This window comes from Perca fluviatilis, chromosome 4, assembly GCF_010015445.1.
Source record: "Perca fluviatilis chromosome 4, GENO_Pfluv_1.0, whole genome shotgun sequence".
Lineage (NCBI taxonomy): Eukaryota > Metazoa > Chordata > Actinopteri > Perciformes > Percidae > Perca > Perca fluviatilis.
In genome coordinates, this window is record NC_053115.1 from 11796724 (window position 1) to 11822235 (window position 25512).

At 40.2% G+C, this 25512-nt stretch overlaps 1 protein-coding gene across 5 annotated transcripts in view; it reads right to left on the reverse strand.

Annotated features, from left to right (window-relative positions):
- LOC120557715 (MICOS complex subunit mic25a-like) overlaps positions 1 to 25512 on the reverse strand; it is a 74983-nt gene that overhangs the window by 16562 nt on the left and 32909 nt on the right. For 3 of the 5 annotated variants that reach the window (XM_039798269.1, XM_039798271.1, XM_039798270.1), the window contains 2 exons: positions 23461 to 23531; positions 8518 to 8671 (listed from right to left, as the gene is read on the reverse strand). In XM_039798269.1, coding sequence (XP_039654203.1) covers positions 8518 to 8671; positions 23461 to 23531 — 225 coding nt within the window. The remainder of the gene's footprint in view (positions 1 to 8517; positions 8672 to 23460; positions 23532 to 25512) is intronic. The other 2 variants (XM_039798272.1, XM_039798273.1) reach the window with 2 other exon arrangements.

The window sequence follows — 25512 nt, forward strand, 5'->3', positions numbered from 1 at the left end:
CCGAGGTTCAGCTTGTGGGTTTTGTAAGGGCCAGTATGAGGGATAAGACCTACAAAGTTGTGGTGAGTTTTGCAGGGAGGTTGTAACATTAGTTAACATTAGGGCTGTTGGAACAAATACCGAAATTGGATTATAATTTGAATAGTAAAAAAATCAATACTATTCGAATGCCAAAATTACTATTCGAATGACTGTTTTTTATAAATACTAGTGCAGTGCCCGTTGCAAACGGGCTGATTGCTTGGCCTGTGGTGTTGCTGCTTGTAGAATTTATCAAAACCAAAGTGTACCCCAAAATGACTTAGAGAAGGACCCTGAACCACTTAATATGCAACTCCACTGTATAGCCTACTATCTATTGACTTAGTGTGGGCTACGGTTACATCAGAGGAAGACATAGGCGCCGATACCGTGGGTGCTACCACGGAAAATACAGAGCACCCACTGAGCACCCACGTGTGCCAGACTGCCAGTAGGCTACATTCATTTAAAATTAAGCATTGCAATTGGTGCTAAGTGAAAAAAAAAAAAAAATCAAACCTAATGATGCAAGTGCATCAACAACATCCACCACCAGTGCAGAGAGTTCTTAATTTCCCACGAAGCTGATCACGGTTGATACCCCAGAATTGGTTACTGCGCGCTGGACGCAGTGTACCGCGAGCTGTCAGGTCAGCGGTAGTTGGTAGTCAGTTAAACTTCTCATCTCCAATCCTATCTGTATTTGTGAGAAGTGGCACTGTGCTGAGTTGAAACTTTACGGCTTTATTATCTAGTTAATAGTGTGTTTGTATCAGCTGCTGTCCGTTTCCTAAGGTTCTGAAATGCAAACATTTTTTGACTACTTCTTTTTTTTAAAGGGCATGCGTATTTTAGCGACTTAATTAACCCGACCCAGGGTGAGTCTGATGAAATCTGATGTAGACTATCTGCCCGGTTCAACTCGGAGATTTGCTCGCATTGCACCGCTATGTGAAGGAATAATCTCCGAGATTAGGCTACGTTGTGTTCTGCCAGCTCACAGCAACTTAATACAATAGCAGGAAAAGAGTCAGAGGCGCTGATGTGCAGGTAACCTTCCCCCCCAAACACGGACACACATACTCTCGCTTTATAAAATAGATAGCCTGCCTATAAGTGACATCACGCTCTGTCTGCCACTTGTTGTCTGTAGCTGGTTGTGCTTTGCATATGTGTGGGATTCTGAAACGTCCTTAAATTCGGGAATTGTCGTTTGTTTATTCAAAGTCAAAGACAGTCCAAAGTAGTGCATTTTTACCACACATTTTTTTACTTTGCACATTTTTGTGGGTCTGAGGTGTATGTCACATTTTAGCTGCCAAAGCTCCGCTGCTCTCTCTCTCTCTGCTCACTGCTCACTCAGTGAGCAGAGGGGGAGTGGCCGACGGCTAGAGCCAATGTGTGCTTCTTTTACCTATATATTTAACGATATCTTTTGCATTTCTTATCCAAATAACACCAAACTTGGCACTGCACTTACTCGTGCCCATAGCAAGACACCTGTCACGTTTTGGTTCTCGGTTCGAGATAGAATTATAGATAGATAGATAGATAGATGTTGGCAAACATAGCTAATCTCCCTCTTCTCGCCTTGGCCTACCCGCATGTGTCACTCATGTCACGTCTTATGAACAGGAGTGAGAAACACAAGGCATTGTGAGGTCTAAGCTAACGTTACGTACCGTACGTTAGTACAACATTACGGAGCTAACGTTACGTACCAAGTTAACTTAGTACAAGGGGGAGTGACAGGCTGCGGCTGGAAATCGTAACGAAGGACGGGAAATAGTTTAACATGATTTTAAAATCGACATCCATCGAGCCAAAGTGCTTATGTTAACATTAATTAGCTCGTTCTTGTTTTCTAACTGTGTCGCGAGGTATAGTAACGTTAGCGTAGCTGGGAGCTTCATGGAGACAGCTAAAGGTAATGTTAGCTGCCCTAACAGCTGTCAGAGTTAGCTTCGACTTCATATATTACCTTCTAATAGCTGTATTCTCAGTAACGTGACAATCTGCAAGAAAAAGGTTGCTTTTAAATCACTAAAATAGTAGTGACAGCAAGGTTTGGCTTGGTTATTAATGCAGTTAGCATCGTTTGTTACTTAGCTAGTTTATGACAAATTGTTTCGGCTGTACTTTCTAACATGATGTCATTGTGCTAACTGAGCACTGTTAACCTTTACAACAATGCCGCTTCACTTTACTTGTTAGATGATGTTTCATTACAGAGTTCTCTGTTGATTTGTGTTTGTCCCTGTGTGCTCGTTGTGGAAAATGAATGCCAGGCTGATGTTAGAAATCACTCTAATGGACAGAATGTATAACAACAACCACATGCTTATAGTATACAGTATAGTGGCATTGACAATGCATAAGCCTGAATAGTGTAGTACATATTATTTAACAGGCTGCAATAAATATTCAAATATTATTTGAATATAAAAAAAAATCTAATGGAATTCGAATGGTATTATTGAGGAAGATTGACAGCTCTAGTTAACATTATCCATTCACTTTAGCTAGGCAACTGTAGCCTTCATACTGTATGAGTCATACCAATAATTTTATTATTCACACGATTACTACTGAAAGAACTGCTATTAACTGTACTATATATATATATATACACACATATATATATATATATTTGGAGGAAAAAGTGCACAAGGCTGTTGTCGGATTGGAAGTTGTTCAAGAGGCTCTTTCGCAGTTGTGTCTTCGACTATATTATCCAGTGGTGCGCAGTGGTTTATGGGATGAGTAGTAGTGAAAATATGTACAGTCTTGTACCTTTGACTTTTTGGCGATTTTCTGTTAGTTTTTTCACTCAAAATCATATGTTGTATGCTTATGAGTCACGTCGTAGCTGGTTAGCCTAAGGCATGGTCTAAAACTCTTTATATACGGATTTTTCCAGACGTTAATGGGAGAAATTAATGGGAAATTTACTTCCGGAACCTAAGGTCTCTCGGAGGAGGGGCGGGACTGTTGAGGTCTATGGGCCTGCTGCTGTGATTCATGTACACAAACTGTAACTTTGCTTACATAACTTCATGATACAGTAAACAGAAAGTACCAGAAGACTATGAGGCAGATTGTGTTTGATAAGTATCGAGCTTCATGTGCAGAAAGAGACAAAAGAGAGAAAGATAACTATATTCAAGAAAAGCATGAACCATAAATATCAACTTCAGACAAAGATTCATTTTTGGGAGAAAAATACAGCATTATCCCTTTATTCACAGGGAAGAATGCATCTCCTTTAGAGAATCCTTAAAAAAATCACATACTGATAACAAAAGAACAGAGCTTTTAAGCTGTCTGGAAGGTTTTCAGCAGGCATGTCGCTATCACACAAAGCGGGAAAATTACTGAAGCCATTTACATACACTAGCTAGATTATCTGCCCATGAAGAGACAGTTTATTTTGCCTGCAAGTTTAAAAAAAAATGCCCTCTTTTCCAGAGTGCATCTCAATTATATGTTGGTGTATTAAGATGATAAAGGGCATGTATGTCGGCCTAAATGAGATATCCAACATTACTTAAACTGAAATTATCCTTGGTTGTTATATTGTTTATTTTCTGATGACACAATCAATTGATTTTCAATTACTTTCTGAATGCAACAAATCCACATTTGCTATGGAAAGTTAAATATTGTCACTCGCAGTAGATGATGCTCATGTCAGGTGAATGTACAAACAAACCTCCTGTTCCACTTTTGGAACAAGCACACAGACACCTCGTGCAAAGAAAGGTAAAACCTCCATTATTAAAAGTCTCACCCTTAACAAAAAAAATTCTCCATGGTCTATAAAAAATCATATTTCATAATGAAATATGATCCAGTGTGCGCTCTCATGACTAAATCTGCAGTGCATATTGCTCCCTGTTGACCCTTAACTACCTGCAGCCATACTGAAACTTTTCCTAGTAAAACTCTCGTCCAAATGCTCTGCTCTGCCAAGCTGCTGGCTCTGTCAGATCCATTTATAGACAGGCAGACTGGACAGCTGCCTACGTGTCCACAGGGGTCTTGGGACTGCCCACTCATTTCTTTTCATTAACGCTGACTGATCGGGAGTCTTCGTTGGCAGCTCTACTCATCACCCCTCTTTATTTGAACCAATATCAGTCATTTGGATATTATTACAAGGTGCTATATGAGTATTTACAATTTCATCCAGCATTACTAAATATTTCCATAAAAACTAATAAAATCGTAAGCTCTAAAAACGAACAGAAGTCTTGAAAAGCTATTTTTTAAGCATAATTTTATAATATAACTATTGGTCTATTTCGATGAATGTCTTTTAGATGAAGGCGTGACATATGCAGGATCAGCACTGACACATTTTGGGGGGTGGTGGCTTTAACTCATTAGCCATTATAAGTGGCACCTTTATGGAGAGGCTCTGGGGGAGCTGTAACGGACACGCCACGAGGAAGACGGCGGAGGCAGGACACTTTGAAAGACTAAAAGACTGAGAAAGCGATCTTCTCCCTTACACCATTGACAGTCACTGGGTATACAACTTTTAAACTGAACATCTACATCGAAGAGCAGGTTGGCCGACAGGAAAGACGGAAGCTGCACCCGAGGGGTGTCCAGAAGAGTGGCATCGGTTCAAGAGAGCTAGTTGTGGGAATTCAATAGCTGTGAACTGGCAGTGAGTCATGCACGCACGAACGCACGCACGCACGCACGCACGATTGTGGATCGGGCCGCATTTGTCTGTACGAGCCCGGGCCGGGTTCGGTTACTGCTCTGTCGGACGCGGGCCGGGCTCGGACAGAAAAATGTGGCCCGATCCGCAATCTAGCGTGTGTGCGTCCGTGCATGACTCACTGCCAGACAGGCATTAAGCTATTTATGTCCGAGCCCGACACAGTTAAAATCTTGTTTTTTTCTCATACTAATGACACATACGTTTGTTTGTGTGGAAAGCCCGCTTTTATTAAGCAACTGTAGGAAGGCATTCGGAAAAGTCAACAGATGAGCGCATCAGCGCACACGGGGCAACAAGCGCACTTTAACACAGGCGCGCACCTAATAAGCTTCTTTAAATTTTAAATGTTCAATGCCTTATCGTGCTGATGTGACCGAGCCCGACCCGAACCCGAACATCATTTCTAAATATCTGTCCGAACCCGGCCCGGCCCATCGGGTCCCGACGGGCTCGGTTCGGGTATCCATCCTCTAACGCACGCACGCGCAGTCCCTGATTGCACTATACTGATGGATGTATAGGCAACTATGACTGAATTACTTTGATGCTGAAGAAAACTTTAAAAAGAAAAAGATGATCTCAGTCAAGTTCCAGAGTTATAATTAACACCTTTTTTCTGATTTCTAAGTGGATTGATGGACGTTTATTTGCGATGGATATTATCCCCAGAAAGTGTAAGTCAGACTGAAAAAATATGTGCATCATGTCTGTGTTCAGATTTGACTCTGAGGATAAGGAGTGAGATTTTTGATGCAAATTGCTGTAATCTGCTAAGGGTTTTAAAGTACCTTAATTGCTTAAATGAACTGATGTCCATGTTTATAAGTGAGCCAAAGTACCATAATTATCTTCCCATTGTTTTCAGAACACCAGCATGCATCTGTCCCTTTCACCTCACACACTATTCTTCCCTCACATCTTTCCCTCTGCGGCCCCTAAAAGGGCCTTTTATTAAGGAATTTGTGTGTTCATCAAAGACAGCAGTGGGTCTGAGATAAAGCTATGTGACTGTGCAAGCAAATGAACATGGGAGGAATTGCAACTGACAAGTTGGCCAAACCTACCTAAGACCGAACAGAGCTCCATGGCTAGCAGTGCAGCTCCAAACTAATGCACTGGCTAATGTGACCAAGTGTGCAGTGAAGGGCGGTGAAAGAGGCTTTAATATAGAAAGAGGAACAAATGGAGGATGGGAATGGCGGAGAAGAGATGGATCAACAGTGTCAGCAGCATGAAAGATCCAAGGATGAGCAGATAATACTCAAGATGGGTGGATAAAGAGAGAAATAACGATGTAAGGGATAAAATATAGGATGTAGATAGTTTAAAAGGACACTTAAATGTGAGGTCCTTTACATTTACACATTTATATCTTAAATTTAGGAACAGTATTATATGCCTTTTGAGCTTGGGATAGAGTACTCTTCAGAAGTCTTAAAAGTCAACCTTGAAATCCAGCCATCTTCAAAAGAGTACTGCAGGTCGCTCTTGAAGATTTCATCTCTGTTAGATTATCCCAATAAAGAAAGATGTCAGCGATAATGTGTTTTGGATCAAGATCCTTTATTCCAAAGTAACACAGCAACCAATGCAGACTTTTAAAAAGGCGCAAACTCTGAGAATGATATGACCTTCAGGGGGGGAAACCCATTATATACCATACCCCATGTATATACAGTAGAGAATCATTCAACAGTTTGGCCTGCAAGTCTACCATAGAGCACATTGTTTGGCCTCTAAACCACTCTCTGAAAAGGACTAGACCTGATTTATCAACATCAGTCAAATCCAACTTCTGCCAGAGTAGAAGTTAAGTACTTTTCATTTCTATTCAGAGGACAGTGAGTATGTTTACATGCACACCAATATTCCACTATTATTTTCCGAATATAACAATATTCCGAAATTTGATACAGGTCATGTTAACAGCATATTCCGGTTGGATATTCTGAATAAGGCCTTTTTCTGAATATAGCATTTTCCAATTAAGACACGTGGGATATTGCTGTATTATTCAGGTTTTAGAAGCATCCTTTGGACATATACAGCGCATTCGCAATATGCGTCTCAATCTGGGTTTTTACCACAGTTTACGGCCTCTTACCTGTTTACGGCTTATGGTTAGCTCTGTGTGTTGCTATGGTTGCTGTACACAAACCAACCACCCAACAGTTTGCAAGGCTGCAGACCCGATAAGAAGGAGAGACACCTCTACTTTGAACATTATCAAAGACTTGGATACCAACAGGTTTTTCGATATGCGCACACATCGCTACAACGACCTTTTCAAGAAGCTGGTTGAAGGAATGAAAGAGGGACGCTGTGTTCGCACGGTCCAACTAGTCCACCACCGCTGGTTACCTCTGAAATTTTTTTATTTTGCACGGCTACAAGGAATATTAGTGGAATATTCACTTTCATTAGACTTGTAAATAGCTTAGTCGGAATATCGTCTTTTTCGGAATAAGGGCAAAAAAACGGAATATTATGTGCATGTAAACATAGTCATTGTAGGGTCACAGCCTGCTCTGGTTTTCAGCCCACAACACTTTAACTCACAGAGGGATGGGGTAGTGTTGATACGTTTGATACAGCTTGAAGCTTTCTTTTTTTACTTATTTGCCCTTTTACTCTCTCTCTCTTTCTGTCTCTTCTGTGTTTTCTCTGGCTCGTATTCACACTCACAATGTAAAGGATATGCCTGATTGAATCTGTATTAAACAAGTGCCTCAAAAAAGAGTAAAACAACTTGCCTTTACTCTGCATTTTACTCTGACACTTAACAATCTGAATTTATTCAACACATGCTCACAAAAAAGAGAAAAAAAACTGACCCACGTACATATACATATAGACAGTTTTCTTTTTCCCAAAGAGCACCATCCCACTGGCAAATAGATCTTTTGAACCAGTTTACAAAGACTGATTGCTTTTATTGTGAGCCTTTGCCTTGCTTTTATCGACCGTTTAAACTGCCAAATTCACCAATTGTTGTTTTGTGCCTTTTATCTACTTTGAAGCCGTATCAGTGCATTTTGTCACGATAATAATGTGTAAATTGCCCCATTCATTATTGTTTTTTTGATGGAGAAATTGGGTAAAATAAGCACTTTGTAGATAAGCATAGGGTCTGAGCACTATTTGCGAAAGTATCAGCAGAAAGCAGAATGCATTTCAAAGAGCTGAATGCCAAAACTGATTTTAATACACTAATAATGGTGTAATCTTCCTATCAGAAAGTTGCAAAACACGCACGCCTAGCGACTTCTAAATCGCATGTCTCATTGATTTAGCTTCCAATCCGAAGTTTCAAAGTAACCCTACATGCAGATTACAATTCTCAGAAGTTAAATGATTTGGTATGAGGACTGAAATCGTTATTTGTCCCTTCACCTTTTTGATCCACTGTCAGCTTGACTTTCAAGCTACTTACAGGTCTCACTAATTGCCTGCTATTTTTCTGTCTTCTTTAAAAAAAAAACTAATCAATCAAATTAATCAAATGTATCTTTAAAGGAAAGGGAGCTATTCCAAGTACTCTGGCCAAGTGTGTTACTCAAAGGGAATGAGCAAGGAGTGCTGACGGTAAAAACAAAACAATGGGAGTGGGACATTGACTGAAAGTAGAGACGCTTGGAGTTACCAGTCACACACAAACATTCACACATATTACAGCAGAATACACCCACACGCAAAAGAAATCTAAAAAAAAACAACAAACGATTGTCTTCATTCTCTCACGCTCCCCCACACCCATGTACCGTTTGTACCTTCTGTACCTTTTTGGCTTGCTGGACACAGGTCATGTACTGTCTGGCCAGGCTGGAGCAGTGCAGGGTCTGCTGGGGATTTTCTCTGTAGCACTGGAGCACCTTTGCCTGCAGCTCACTGCACACAGAAGCAGTCTGTCGAGGTCTACACAGAAACAGAGGGCGGAGAAAAAGGTCAATAATCATGTTGTGCATTTTTGACAGTTCATTGGAATGTCTATTTGAACTTAGCCTCTCCTGTTTAGAAAACTAAAACAGGGGTTTGGCGTCCCTCTCTCCTCCCAAACCAGTTATTCATTTCTTACACTGCACTGTAACTTTTATTCTTGTAATTGTATCTTATTCTATTTTAGTCTGCTTTATTTTCATGACCGTTTTTAATTGCTCTTTAATGTTTTATGTAAAGCACTTTAAATTGCCTTGTTCCTGAAAGTTGCTATAGAAATAAAGTTGCCTTGCCCTACAACCTCAGCCTGTCAGTCTGTCACCAGGGTCTCACTGTGATTTGAACAAACTACAGAGGCAACGTAACTTTCCCTCCATCTGCACCATTTCTCCTGCGTGTGTGTGTGTGTTTCGGAGCTGAGCCCCGCTCTCTGTGAGAGATACAGAGAGAACAGAGAAGCTCGCTCTTACGCGCTCTCAGGTACCAAAATTTGGAACCTATTGATTTAGCGTGAACTGGTCCTTGGTAGTACCGACGTAATTCTGCACTTCTGTACTGATATCAATTCAATTCAATTCAATTTTATTTATAGTATCAAATCATAACAAGAGTTATCTCGAGACACTTTACAGATAGAGTAGGTCTAGACCACACTCTATAATTTCCAAAGACCCAACAATTACAGTAATATCGCGAGACAACTTTTAACCTCGACGAGAAATACCGTCACGTCTTAATATCACAAGATCTCGTCACCTAAAATAAAACACAGGAGCATGGCAGGATATCTTCAACAGAGTAAACCTGTTCTAAATTATGTTAGCTTTAAAGCTAGCTTATCCCATTAAATAACTGTAGTAGTAAATGCCTCTTCATAATATGAAGAGAACCTGCTTTCTTTTACAACTTGAGTAGCACTTTCATCATTCTCATCAATTATGATAATATTTTACTGGCAAATTTCAAGCTAAGATCAGACGTGGCCTTCCTAGAAGAGTGCAACAAGGCGGAGCAGAACCAGTGACATGATAGGAAAGGTTATGAAAACTGAGCCAAATGAGAACAAAAAAATGAGAAAAAAGCCATGAAACTGAGATCGAGGTTGTAAAAAAAAACCCAGAATTTTCCTTTAATGTTTAGACAAAGCACTGTAAAGCTGTAAAATATGACAGCAGCACTAACGATTTCTGTTTTGTGTCATTAAATCTCATGAAGAGAAAGAAGAAAAGAAAACCACTTGAGATTGTTTATGGTTTGTTTTAGTTTCAGTTGGAGAAGCTAAGATAGTTTCAAAGGCGTCAATGTGCAGCCTGTGAAGAGAGATGAATTATGCATTGACAAAGCAGCTTAGGAGTCAAAGTCAAACTTTCTCTTTTCTTTTTATCATCCTCACACCTACAGTGTGTAGACAAAAGCACACAATCATAACAACACACACACACACACACACACACACACACACACACACACACACACAGGCAGTGAATGCTAATCCTACATGAGGGTAATCCTTGAGTGCTCTGTTGCTTGTAGTAATTTACCTGCTGTTGTGACAGAACTCGTAACTGGAAGGATTGGGATATGGATATGTACACGCATGCACACATGCACACAAAGACAACTTATTATTCACGGCACTGCATCCTGTACAACCTCTCATATGCCCACTCAGTACAGTAGAACAATACAGAATAGAATATAAGAACACCGAACAGAATAGAACAAAATAGGATATGATGACAAAACAATATTACCTTTAAGTCCATTAAGTAGTTGATATAGTAAATCACAACACATTTTTTAGGATTCAGTAGCTGAGCATCTTTTTTTTTGCTTTCTCATTCATGACAATTTTTATTACCTCTTGAGGTAGGATTATTTTAACTGCTGTTACCAAGGTCATTGAACTTTGAATCTCAACTAGAATAGAATACAGATCCTTTACCTCTGTGTGCTCTCTCTGTGTGACACAAGACAAGACCTCTTGTAGACTATTATCTTAAATTTTCCAATTTTCTAATGAACTTCACAATGTTATCCCACAGTCATGTTTCAGTCTGTATACACACTGTACAAAAAAATTAAAAAAGACAGAAAGGGAAAAACAAGAATTAATGTTCAATTTGATAAGGAGACGCAAGGCTTCCTTCAACATGATGGGACATGCCTATTTATTTTGGGAAGCTGACCACCTGACATTCTCACACACACACACACACACACACACACACACACACACACACACACACACACACACACACACACACACACACACACACACACACACACACACACACACACACAGCGAGAACTGCCCTCATGCCATCCCTCAACGCAATTACAGAATCATGCATCCTTCACATATAAATGAGCTCACTAGTCCCTGCCTTCACTGAGCAATACACACAATAAATTGTGTGCGTGTTTGAACTGTGCTTTGTAAATGCACTGCATGTGTGTGCATGAGATAAACTGTACAGGGAAGGCTTCTCTGCACAGGTATGTGTATTGTGTAGACTGAGTGTGTGTGTCTGCTTGTTCTTGCGTGTGCAGTGGAGGGTAGAGCAACAGGATTAAATAAATCACTGACTGAGAGAATATTCATGAAAAGAGAAGTGAATGCAACCTGAGAGAGAGTAAGAGAGAGAGAGAGAGAGACACAGACACACACACACACACACACACACACACACAGAAAGTGACAGTGAATTTAATGACAAATAACCCTTGCAGCTTGCACAGACAAACAGTAACCCATGGTAACCATCACAATCTGCATTTTACCTCTGCCACGCCACTCTGTGTACAGGATAACAATTGACTATTAGTGCACTTTGCGTAATGTTTGGCCACTGACAAGGTACTATCAGGGGGTATATAATTCACTAGCTGATTTCAATAAGAGCAAACAGAGTTTCAATCATGTAAGAGCAAGCCAGATAGACTGCTGGTGTTGGCTTGAGCTATTATTAAATACTTAATAGCCTTATGATACAGGATACAGGATTTTGGGCTGAATGGCTTATGATATTTAAAAGAAAGGATTTGCCAAGGTCAGCTCTTGAAATCAAAGAATTTGTATTGTTGATTGTTGAAAATTAATGATGGCGTTGCTGTGGTGGTCAGTTTAAAATCCGTTGCCAAGAGTTTCAATCACATGATTTAAATTATACGACTGACTGATGTTTGACTTAGCACTCCGACAGCTTGTCGGCATTGTGATTTACTCCCTTAGAGTGGGAGATAACAGCAACAATTGCCCAAAGGTATTAATCTAAACAACTAAAAAACTTTTCTCAATTCAACAAGAGAAACTTTCTGATAGCAGGAGTGTTTTAATAATGGAATCTGAAGCAGAAAATTGCCTCTGCTAATCTGCACCAACTGTCTCCTTTGACTGAAATTAAAGGTGAGCTCTTATTAGAAAAACATTAGCCGCCCCAGCTAATTTGATAGCTAACTTTTTCAGGGAGAAGAAGCAAAACAAAACTCCAATTGCTTTCTGCCTGTGACGTTTTGCATAAATACGTGCAGAGTTGGGGGTGAAAGATTAGGCTCAAATTGTATTGTATTTCATTATTTTCTGTCTCACCTTGGCCGCGTGTGGTTTTCATGAAGAGAGCTCAAGTTCTGCACTGCTGCAATGCGTGACATTAGGGAATAAAGCAATAATAAGAAAAAGGAAAAATCATAAAAGCGTAGCATTTTATTATTCTCTGTGTCTAAATTGGTGTGTGTGTGTGTGTTTGTGTGTGTGTGTGTGTGTGGTGTGAACGGTTATTAATGTATGATGACAAGGATTCCGGTTCCTTTAAAGCAGCAGCCATGGCATTGTACTTTTGGTTTTTAATATTACGCTGAGTGGAGGGGGAGAGAAGAGAGGATCAAAGATGTCATGGCTGGGATGAGATCAAAAGGAATGACAGAGCATGCATCCTGTATTATTAGAGGCTTTGTAAAGTTTTTTAGGATACTACCACAAGAAAAACATCCACTACATTATATAGTATTTTAACTGGCAGAAAGCATACTTTCAGAATTACAAAAAAATCAGAATTACAAATTTACTTCGTAAAGCCTGTAAAGGTATGTCTAAGTCAGAAGTCATGATAATTATGGTAGACATCATAATCACCTATCCTACCTTTAAAAAGTGATGCAGCTCACTTAAAACATAAGCTCATAACATGACAACACACCAAAAACTTCACTAAATTTAATCTTAAAGCGCCCATATTATGCTCATTTTCAGGTTCATAACTGTATTTTAAGGTTGTACCAGAATAGGTTTACATGGTTTAATTTTCTAAAAACACCATATTGTTGTTGTACTGCACAGCTCTCTCTCACTGCTGCAGATCCTCTTTTCACCTGGTTTCTGTTTTAGCTAGAGAGTGAGACCTCTTTTCATCTTCTTCTTCTGTACTATCTTTGATTGCACTCGCACATGCTCAGTAGCTCAGCTGTAGAGCATGTCAGCTAGCTAACTCTACAGACAGTAAAAGATCGCCTGTTTCTCCAACTTTGGTCAGTTACAAGGCAGGATTAGCTGGGAGACTTCTAAATGAGGGCGCACATGTAAGTAGTTCTTTTGTAGATTATGGTGAACTTGTGTGTGTTGTAGCAGTGCTTTGCTATTGAGAACGACGTAGCATGCTAGCGTTAGCATGCTAACCGTTAGCTACGAGCTAACGGTTGTGGTTAGCCAGCTCATTTCGGACTGTGACGTCGCAGTCCGAGCCGATTTTGAACAGCTCACTAGGAGACTGAAGGCAGGACACATTCAGAAACCGTATCTCACTCAAAACAGCATGGATGGATTTTTTTCAAAGACACAAAAGAACACCCCAAATCCCAGAAAAAGTGATTTTTTTTCATAATATGGGCACTTTAAATCCACCAAAACACAAAATGGGAATAGCAATCAAAAACAACTACAAGCCATGGACTGAAGACAGACAGAACTCCGCCCGTATCTTCATACGCTGACAGCTGAAGTGCTGAAGGGAGATAGGACTGTAGGAGAACAATTCGCACTCTGTTAGCCTGGCTGATTGATCCCCACCAAACTCACTTTGTGGGAATATAGGGAGAGCGAGATAGGAGGGGATAAGGAGAGTGTTTCATTAAAACAGGTGACATGCGGGAACAAGATAAGGCGCACATGTGCACGTGTGTTTGTGTGTGACATCTCATCGCTGATAACTTTTCAATCAGGAGACCTTGCGGTTGGACGACTCACTCGAGTTGTGGGTGATGTGGGGTGAGACGAGGTCTCTGAAGCGTTTCACTGCTATCCCCTTCCATCGCTGGCCTTTTTATCATCAACTATTTCAATTCCAGTTTTATGTCAGTTAATTTGTAAGGTCCTTTCTCCTTCAACTTTGCTTTTCTTTTGAAAAAACACTGTAGCTTTCAAATCCATACAACACAAAGAGTAATAATCTATTAATTTGGCTGTCATGGAGGACACTATATTACATGCAACTTGCTGCACATTACACTGCTTGGCTAAATGAGTGTGCTAAAGAGCGGTATCCTACTGTATTTTAAATGTTGCTTGTCTTGTGCTGTCCCTTTGTGTTACTATGTGAGGTCATTATCCTTTGTGTCAATATGTAACTCTATCATTACATGGAATTGCTAATTACATATGTTTCTATTAGATGTCTTTACAGGTGGGGCGCCCTGGTAGCCTAATTGTTAAGACCCTATTACATTAACGCAAAGTCCGCAGTTTGATTCCCATGTTTCCTTACTCTAAATTGTGATTGTCAAAGTTAAAACACCAAAAAATCCCAAATTCAGACCTATTCCAAATAGACCCAAGGACTAAGTAAACACAATCCAAAATTTTGTTGACGTGAAAAGACTCAAATAAAGAACACAAACACTAGCAGCAGTATGACTAACAAGCAGCAAAAGTCAAAAAGAGTAACAGGACATACTTTTCCCTGCACTGCACTCTGTCTAGTGTCAAAATCACAGTTTTCTGATGTGGTGATTATGTCACACCACAATGTCACGGGTTGATAATGAGTCCAATCTGGGAATGATATTTACATACGGGCCCAAGATTCACAGCTAATGAAATGTATGCCTCTTGTAATGTTATTATTTTTTTAACACAAAGTAAGCATTTTATCAAGCTTGACCCCAACCTCTTCCCGTTATTCGTGTGATACGCGTGACACGGCGAACGCGAGTAAACGATAACAGAGGAGACGGTGCCCGCTCTGCTGAACGGCAAGTTTCGTAATATAAACTTCCAGACATCATTCATATCGCCACAGGCGACCCATCATACAAGCTACCTTCGAGGGGAACTATTACATGAACTGTACGACACAAAAAAGCGACGAAAGTGAGGCAGTTGGCCGATAGTGCTTTTATTGCACTTACTGTAGACCACTGGACATGGTCGTGACAAGCAGGTGCACATGGTAAGCTGGCCCATATTGCAAAAAGGTACTTGGCTACACCTGCCCCAACAGTGCCATGTGAGAGACTGTTCTCTTTGGCAGGCAACATTCTGCAGAAGAAGAAGTCAGCTCTATCATCTGGAAATCTCAACGAGCTAGTCTGCCCGAGCAACTGGTTGAAAGAAGAGTAGACTGTATGATTGGTTGGCAGGAGGCATGTTGCACAAATGCACATTGTTTGAAGTAATTATCTTTAACCAAGAATGTAGAGACGGTTCCCTCTGTCTCTTCACATACATTATGACATTTGATTTCTAAAATAGGCCTACTTCATTCATTTGAGTTGATGTTACTATGCAAAAAAATTACAGGTTACAGTAAACACTTGTTTAATAAATGTTAATGGTTGATATAATAAAACTGAAGAATCTGTTTCTTTAAACCAGTTTGTCATGCATTTACGCTGTAGCCTGGCTCCGCCCTGCTACGTACTTCCGCTCAATTTTCATTTTCCTTCAGTACTCTGTCTGGGTTTGCGGTATATTCTTGGGTTTTCTCCGGCCAAATCTTTACCGGGCCAGTCAGCGAACAGAGGGAGTGGCTGAGAACGATGACGTTGAGGTTGTGTGCTAGTTTGAGTTGTATCGAATATCCAGAAGTTAAAGCCCGAGCAAGAACAATCTTTGCTGAGTTTTGTTGGTGGTCATGATGCTGTGGGCCTCCTCCCCACGGGGTTTGGGAAAAGTTAGATTTTCCAGCTTGCTCCATTAGTGGTGAAGGAGTTGGCTAAGGCGAACGCTAGCGATGCTAAGCAGACGTCACAACCAAACGTTAGTGATTGGTTATGGCAGATCCAGATAGGCTCTGGGCAGATCCAATAGTTTTAAACGTCAACAGAGTACCCGCCTTCAAGGAAGTTAACACTTGTCAATGGAGAGTGGCCAGACTCTCTGTACAAATGAAATGTACCAGAGTCTGGTAGGACCAGGCTATTTACGCTGCACGTTTACAAGTAAAGCCTAGTATTTCAAATTTGCAATTAATCATGATATTAATCATGATATATCATAGCCCATGAATTTGATCACATTTTTTAATCGATTGACAATATATATATATATATATATATATATATATATATATATATATATATATATATATATATATATATATATGTATATGTATGTATGTATATATGTATGTATGTGTGTAGACGTATATATACACACACACAGTATATACACATACATACACACTAGAGGATGGATACCCGAACCGAGGCCGGGCCGGGTTCGGACAGATATTTAGAAATTATGTTCGAGTTTGGGTTGGGCTTGGTCACATCAGCGCAATAAGGCATTGAACATTTTAAATTTAAAAAAGCTTATTATGTAGGTGCGCGCCTGTGTTAACGTGCGCTTGTTGCCCCATGTGCGCTGATGCGCTCATCTGTTGACATTTACAAATGCCTTCCTACAGTTGCTTAATAAAAGCGCGCTTTCCGCACAAACAAACCTATATGTCATTAGTATGAGAAAAAAACGACATTTTATCTGTGTCGGGCTCGGGTCGGGCTCAGACATAAATATCTTAATGCCTGTCGGGCTCGGACCGGGTTCGGTTACTGATGTCTAACACACACACACACACACACACACACACACACACACACACACACACACACACACACACACACACACACACACACACACACACACACACACACACACACTGTATAGAGGCTGTCAAAGAGGGGTACACAGAGGCAGCCTTCTGTTTTAATGGTATATCTTTGTTGGACCACAGTGCAGAGACAGGTCTTGTCTCCTGGTCTCCAGTAATGACTAGCAGTCTACTACCTTCTGGGGCACAGAGATCCTTACAGTTAGCTACCTGTCTGTTTCGCTAATTGGACACGCTACCCACATACACACAATAATAGACACATACGGAATAAAGAAGAGATAACAAACCGACATGAAAGAATGCTTTTAACCACAAACTGTCAGCAGTTACTTCATGGTGAATACTCACAAAGACATCCACCTGAGGTTCATTTGGGTTCTGTCTTTGCTAACACTTTGAGGGTAACACAGCTTTTTAAGAGGATTAATGGATTTTTAGATCTTAAAGTAAGCTAAGCTGCAATGTTGTGGGTCTCTTAGGTGAGTTATTTTTGAGGAATATGGGTAGTCTGATACCCCAAGGCAAGGCTAATGGATAAACTTCCCCAAAATGCCCCATGTAGTTGGGAAAGGCAAATAGAAAATGGCACTAGATAACATTTTACCACTAACTATTTTCCCACTTGAGGATAATGTTTTTGAAAGTGTGACCTGTCCAATGTAGGAAGAGAGAGGCAATAACCCTTGAGGCTTCCATCTTGTTGCTCTGTAATCAACAAAGTGCCCTCAGCTGTGAGAGGCAGCTTTTAGCTTCAACTTTTGCACTTAAACTATTTGGATTCTGGAATCACAGCTAGGACATAACAGCCAAAGTGGAACTACTGTAACCTTCAATAAACAACTGGAAATGACTAAAAGGGATTTGTAATGGTGGTGTCCCTTATACCTAATTGAGAGCACTGTACCTGATTTCCATCTCTCCAAATGGAGTTAATTCCTCCACCAGTTAGCCATGGTTGTTTTTATCACATTTTAAACCCTAGTGCTGGTAAACAGTCTATCAAGAGATCCACACCTTCATGGTTGATGGATGTCATGAATAAATTGTCATGACCAGGGAGCAACCTGTGTTGACTGGCTTGGTTTGAATTGCCAAAAGAAGGGTTGAACACAAGGTCAGCTAACCCTGGTCCAACCCTTGGTGTGAAAGAAACACATCAGACTGCATCACATTGGTCAATGTCACTCAGTCACAACTTCTTCCTCTGCTTTTCCTCATGGTAAAGCGGTTTACCATAACTACACGACTCTGCAGAGCCGTGTGCTCTACTGAACTCAAGCGAACTGTCATCCGCTCTCTCTCCCCTTAGAGTGAGCAACTGGAACAGTGACAAGTCGTCATCACTCGCAAACTCATGGCAACCAAATAAACAGCAGGGCGAGTACTATTTGTCACTCAATCTTAGGCAAAGTGACAAACAGTGACGAAAGACGCGACATGAAATCTGCACTTGTGTGGGTCCCGTGAAATATGACAGCTACAGTTTATTGGAAAATAGCATTGTGGACACTGAATTTGATGAATTTACTGTTAATCAAACCCCAGATGAGACAAAAAGCTAACGTTAGCGAACGCTGCGGTGACGGTCCATCTGCCTTTGACTCCCCGCTGCAGAACACTGTATTCCTCCGACACGCTGTATTAACGTGACGTTAATATATTTTAAAACCGTTTTCCAGGTTAGTGGGGGTGCATACCGCTCAAAACCAACATGAAAAATGTAGCTAAAAAAAAATCTAGAGGAAACACTGTAACCTCTCCATAGTTGCACTCCTTATTAGGTGCCTATCATTTTGGTGGTGTCATTTAAGCATATTGTGTGCCTGTGCTTGCCTTATGTGTTAGCATGCACATCTATCTATGTGCAAATGTGCAGGTCAGGTGAAAAAGTACAACCATCAACTATCCAGAGGAAGAAGAGAAAAGAATCTAAACCTGACTCTTACCTGACTTAAAGATCACTCTATCTCCTCTTCTTTCTAATACCCACAAAAAACACGAAGACAGCAGAAGACAGAAGTTCCACATAAAAGAGGCTGAGGACAATAAATAAAGTCAGACAAAGTTACAACTAGACAGAAAAAATATTTTAGAATTAGGAAAAAGAGACAATAAGAGAGGGATCCATATGCAAAATTGGAGCCAGAGACAAACTGTAGCTACATAAAGTATTGGACTGTGCTACTGCCCCCCAATGCTCCCCCTCCCTTCAGCAGTGGGTAAATAGAATAATTACTGGGTGGTCAGTGTAGTGTGAAATGACAGCGTGACCACGGCACAATGAAATGCTGCCCAAATGCTGACAGAACATGATGAGTACGTGGCTGCCTGAATACAAAGTGTGGCTGTATGTGTGGTAGAGATAGTAAAGGAAAAGGGGAGTGAGATTCTGTGTGCACGTAAATGTGTGTGTGTGCGCACATTTGAAACACATTGTGGCAGGACAAAATGCTCTTTTTTTGGAAAACTCATGCAAAATTGATCTCCTAACCTCTTCCATGCAGCTATGGACAATAGCAAATCCTTGCTAATGTTATCATTTGGACAAAATTTTGGACTTGAATTGTATGCTGTGAAATTTAATGCACCAGGTGCAAGAAGATGGCAGTGTCGTGGATGAGGTCGCTGCCCATCATAAAGTGCAAAGCCAGCAAAAAGACCAAGCATCTACTTTTTCCTCGGTTTCCAGGAAAACACTAGACTGCTTTTCTACTACACTACACTACAATATTGACTTAATACCATTCACACATTTACTTCTTGTACAGCTACGTATGTTTTATATTCTTCTTTTGTATGACAGTTTAAATAATAGAGAGAGGAATGCCATGCGACTAAAGTCCTTGGACAGAAGTTTACTTTTTCAAGGTACAGCACCTTAACTCACAAAGCCTAATCATGCAATGTAACAAACTAATGCTGAAAAACTGTAAATTGGCTCTTTTATTTCCCACCTTGTTAGAAAATGACAGATGTATTCAGATGTTAGTGATATTGTAGAGAGTTGGTTGAGAATTCAATTACGCCTCTGTGCTGCTACTGCATCAACACACCCTTTAATGACTTGAGCCACAAATTGACTCTACCTTCATTATTCAATGAACTTACTAATAAACCTAATATAAAATGATTAATGTTCAGCAGGGAGATTTTTCCTTTTTCAGTTCTGTTTGTTGTGTTCCAGGTGAATCTTGTGGATAGACGTGGATACATTTAACACTGCTGGCAGCAGAGGGGAAATAGCTGGCTCCTACATTGTACATTTTAAAAGGTTTTTTTCATTTTAAAGTGATGGTTCGGAGTAATTTCACCCTAGGGTCCTTTGCACCATGACCTCGAGCCAAACACTCCCCCAGAAGCTTTTTTCAGCTGGGTCGAACATTGGGAGAGTTAGCGTAGAGTAGCGTTATCAGCTGATTAGCTTAGCGCAGGGGCTAATGGATCCGAAGTGTCTCTTAACATTACCCCACTAATAATGCCCGAAATGATACCAAACGTCTACAGTAGTACAAATAGGTTATGCACTCATAAAACGATGGATTGGAAAGTTTGTAAGTACACCAGAAGTTTATGAACACTTGCCTGCTGGCTTCTGCTCTCTGCTGCTGTTACTACCGGGCAGTAAGAGTGCTTAGGGTCGTCTACAAATTACAACCACGAAAAGAGATGCAACAAAAATATTTATTAATTTAATGATTAAATAAGGTAATGTCTCCAAACGTACCTCAATTATAACTTGTCTCCTGCTAGTTATTCTACAGTACTTACTTTAAAAAATAAGTTAAATTAAAAAATATTTTTGTTGCATCTCTTTTCGGTGTTGTAATTTGTAGACGGCCCTAAGCACTCGTCTTAGAGCAGCAACAACAACAGCAGAGAGCAGAAGCCAGCAGGCAAGTGTTCATAAACTTCTGGTGTACTTACAAACTTTATAATCCATCGTCTATTCAGATGATAATGCTACTCTACGCTAACTCTCCCAATGTTCGACCCAGGTGAAAAAAGCTTCTGGGGGGGTGTTTGACTCGAGGTCATGGTGCAAAGGACCCTAGGGTGAAATTACTCCGAACCATCACTTTAAGTGAAGTTTAGGTTTAAATGGTGAACAGCAAGACATGAGAAAAGCCTCCGTCAACCAGTTATAAAAGTTATTGTTTACATCCATGTCAGTCTAGACTCATTATAATACATGGAGTGAGGACTTTGAAGGAATTTATTAAAAAGGTATGAAGAGTATTTTTTGGCAAAATGGAAGATATCACTATATTGAAATGTATTCCAGTAAATAATTTACAGTGAGAGACATGCTGTCTTCACTTAGAGACTATTTTTACAGACTGATAGAGAGCTTCATCATAGGGCATCAACAAACACCTGAAGCCTAATATCAGCAAAACCAATGTGCTTGCGGTGGACTACCAAAGAAACAGAAGGTCCCCTGTCCTGGTTGTCATCCAAGGAGATAAAGTGAAAAGTGTGGACTCATACAAGTACCTTGGGGTCCAAATCAATACAAACCTGGACTGGACTAACACTGAAGCCCTCTTCAGGACGGGATAGAGCAGACAGTTCTTCCTGAGCAGACTCAGATCCTTCAATGTGTGCAACAGGCTCCTGCAGAGCCAGTGCTTTGTGGTGATCTGCTGGGTTGGTGGCATAAAGGCAGTCTCAAACTGTTAAGGAAGACCAGCTAGGTGGTCAGGTTGGAACTGGCCAGTGAGGAGGCAGTGGCGGAGGGGAGGATGAGGGACAAAATCAAAGCCATCTTAAATAACCCTCCTCATCCTCTTTACAACGAGCTGTGGCAGATTGGCAGCTCGTTGCAGGGAAGGGCTGCATTTCATTAGTCGTTCAACATACCCTCTTTCACTTCCTCTCTGTCGAATCCCTGCCGCCATCATAAGTGTTGATCCATTTGTTTGAAAAACTGAAGTGAACTTGGTGAAACCCTTGGAGGGCTGAAAAGCAAGTGAACAACGAGAGGTGTATATCCCCCACAATGCATTTATTGCAGTTATGCATTTGGTGCAAGAAAATACATCCCTGGTTAGGTGGTGGTAATGTATAAACAGTAAAACTCTGGTTGCTGACCACCAAAGAAGGACAAGATTAATAATTTGAAAGTGAGAGAGACACACAGGAAAGGCAGAAGGACAGAGGGAAGACATGCAGCAAAGAGCCCTGGCAGCTGCAGTAAAGACTCAGCCTTAATGGTATGTGCTCTACCCGGTGAGCTACCAGGGCGCCCAATTAGTGTATGAATTCTTAAATTACGGCCAAAACGTGTTTTGTGAGGTCAGTGACCTTGACCACCAAATTCTAACGAGTTCATCATTGAGTCCAAGTGGATGTTTGTGCCAAATAGGAAGAACTCTCCTCAAGGTGATCCTGAGATATCGCGTTCACGAGAATTGGCCATCTTTCATCAGTTTTGCGATAATCATTGTGATGCACACAGCAAAAGGGGAAATTAATAACTCTCTGACTAAATTGGATTCACATAGGCTCTTTGGCTCTCTCTCCATCCAAAAAGGGGTAAGAATGGGCGCTAAAGAGGGGTGTAAATTCGCAAGGTCCACACGCTCTGGCAGTGCCAGTGTGGCGACGGGTTCAATGTTGAATGAATTTGACACGCTTTTTGAAAGCAGGTGAAGTCTGAACTCTGCCATCCCAGTGAAGCACCTCTGCTTCTTGTGACATCCTGCTGTTTCTGTTTTCCTACCAGCAGAAAGGGGCCATTTAAAAGGCCAAGTCGTTCATAATATATTGGCATGATTACCAAGCTGGTAATAGCTACAAGACAAAAGATAATATTGAGGTGCATGATTATAAAAAATTCAAAATAAAGGCAAGGATGTTAATATCAAAATTAATTAAATTCTCAGAAATAATGCAAAAACATGTTAAGATGGGTCAAAATATAATGCACCTAGTAGATAATTAATATACTTGAAGAGGCCACCTAACAGCTAATAGACAAAAGTGCCTCAACAATTATCACAGCAGTATCTAGTTGTTACAATATGCATGTTATGACAAAATGACATGATGATATTGTTTGAATTACTTTTTTTAGTGGCTCAAAATCCTTCATTTAAAAAAATATGTATATATTCTCAAGTATTCAAACTCTGAGCAGCAACAGATGTCAGAAATATATAAGGTATCATTTATCTAAATAGGAAAATGGCGAGCCATGATATGTTAATATGATTTATAATTTAAAAGAAAACATGAAGTATTTTGTCACAATACTATTATACGTGAGACTAAAAGTGATAGTAGTAAATTATCGCCCAGCATCACCACTGCATGTGTGGAAATGAATGCTTGACTGTCAGGCAGCTACAGGAGGTGTGGGCTTCACATTAACAGCATTCTAACATTGCAACCAGCCTTCACACTTAGGTCTCTGCCCACATCTGCTTTCTGACAACTGTTTGGACATCCTGCTAATCAGAGCTGCTCTATCTCTGTCATCCACTGTGCTAAGGTTTTTTCTTCTTCTAATTTGGCAAGCAATGTCTGCCATAAATGTAAACTATCCTAGGCTCATTAAAATATAACAGTACTGAGGCAGTAAGGCGCAACAATGTTATGAGTATACTGAATGGCTCAATCCACAGAAAATGGTGTTGCAAAGTAATTCCCAGTATTTACCGGATGTAGGCCTCAGCTTTAGTAGCTGCCTCGTTGTACTGTTCAGCCATCTGTTTGTAGTTGTCAACATTCTGGAGACAAAGAGAGAAAGAAAGGTGAGAATCAATTCTGTAGTATTATACAGCTCTGAAAAAAATTCCAGTATACTTTTGAACATCAAGCAGGCTGGTCAGGCATATGCTGCTTTTAATTATGGATTTAACATTATCAAATTTGTACATCATATAATTTACAAACAAAGAAAACAAGATCGACTTAGTCCTCAAATCAAGTCCCATGAATAAGAGCTTAACTACTAATCTACATAATATTACGGTAGTCAAAAATAGTTTTAGCTTCAATTCAAGCTCTAATAAGCCAACGACGATAAGGAAAATGCATATTTTATATCAAATGTCACATTTGTTAAATTAGCAACCGTTGAATTTTACAGCGCTGCTTACAAATCGGAATGCTGATGGCCTGTTCGTACTCCATAATGTTTTATTTCTTGCATGGAACAGTGGCATTTAAACAGCAATTGTTACACAGTTGGAGCCGCATATACAGCACACCTCTACTGGAGTATTCAGTGGTCACGGTGTTAACTACACTGCATCGTGGTCAGAGCTGCACTGACTAGCAAGACGTCAAGAGTATAAGTAGTTTTATAAAATGTATAAGGTATTCTGTATTTCTAGCCACAGTGCTGAGAATGTTTAAAATCATTAAGATGAATGACCAGCTTATAGACTTTGTATCACAATATATGAAATAGTTTTTCTAGAATGCCTCAAACACAAAGCAAATCTCTCTTGCCACTCTCTCATACACGTTCACTGCGCAGTAGTCACCATTTTAAACCAATAACCCCAGCGCTCGCGATTTTACTTAATTATTCCCTATATTCCCAATAGATGGGGTGATAGGAGAGGAAGATAATTGAAGTGACTGAGCAGGGAAAAAGATGGGATCAAACACAAACCTCCTCCACAATCCCCTACTCCTCCAGTGCCCCCTAGTCAATTTCATATCTCATTATTTCACGCTGATCTGCAGACATGCTTCCCCTGCTTTGATTGTCTGGTGTTGGAAAAGACTCAAGTAATGTCATAGGCATCTTTTTCCTTAATCCTATCTGCTAGTATTCACTACAATGTAATAATCTGTCCCTCTATCCTTTTCTTTCCGGTTCTTTAAAGAGAAGACAGTGAAATATAAATCATATGTCTAGTATGGAGGAGAGGATAGGTTACTCTAATCCAATCAGTAGTGTTTAAGTATCCACACAGTCAATTTCAATTTCAGTCATCAGGGAAACTGCTGCAGTTGACTGAAGAAATATGCCAAATTAAGAGTTGTTATTTCTGTAAGTGGATTTACAAATTAACTATATCACTTTGGTGACCTCATCCACACTTTGCCATGTTTGTTGCCATTTTTGTGGCTTTGGTGCTGGAAGATGACATTCTTAATTCTGCCTACAAAGTTCGGATTGGTTCGGAAACAGACAATTAGCACAACAGCTATTTTAATCACAAAAATAAAATGAGTGGCAGCAATTCTGTGATCTGGAACCAAGCTAAAGACAATGTATATTAGAAATACATTTATTCATGTGTCTAATGTGTACAGATTACCTTTCTTTTGTCACCTGGCTGTTAACGGTAATACACAATGCCAAACATCCCTAGGTGTAAGACTTTATCCCTTCCAGTTATGTTTTCTGGCTGTGTTATATTAGATTGCCCAGGATCGGATTCAGAATTATACTTCTCTTGTTGCTAAGTCTCCCTTTTGCTAATATCTGGACCAGGTTTAAATACCACACCTAGACTGCAGCTCCAAGGACTGGAAGTGTAATAAATCGCAGCATCCTTTACCTTTAGAATAAAAGACAGTTCCAGACATCAGGACCCCTGCTCAGGTGGTTTATTAATCTACTAAGAATTAAACATTACCAATAAATACCTTAATTTGAAAGTGCTACAAACCAAGCCCTGGATTCATGGACATTAAAGACACAGTAAGTCTCATTTCTTGTTGAAGGGGAGTTAGCTGATACTCTGACTG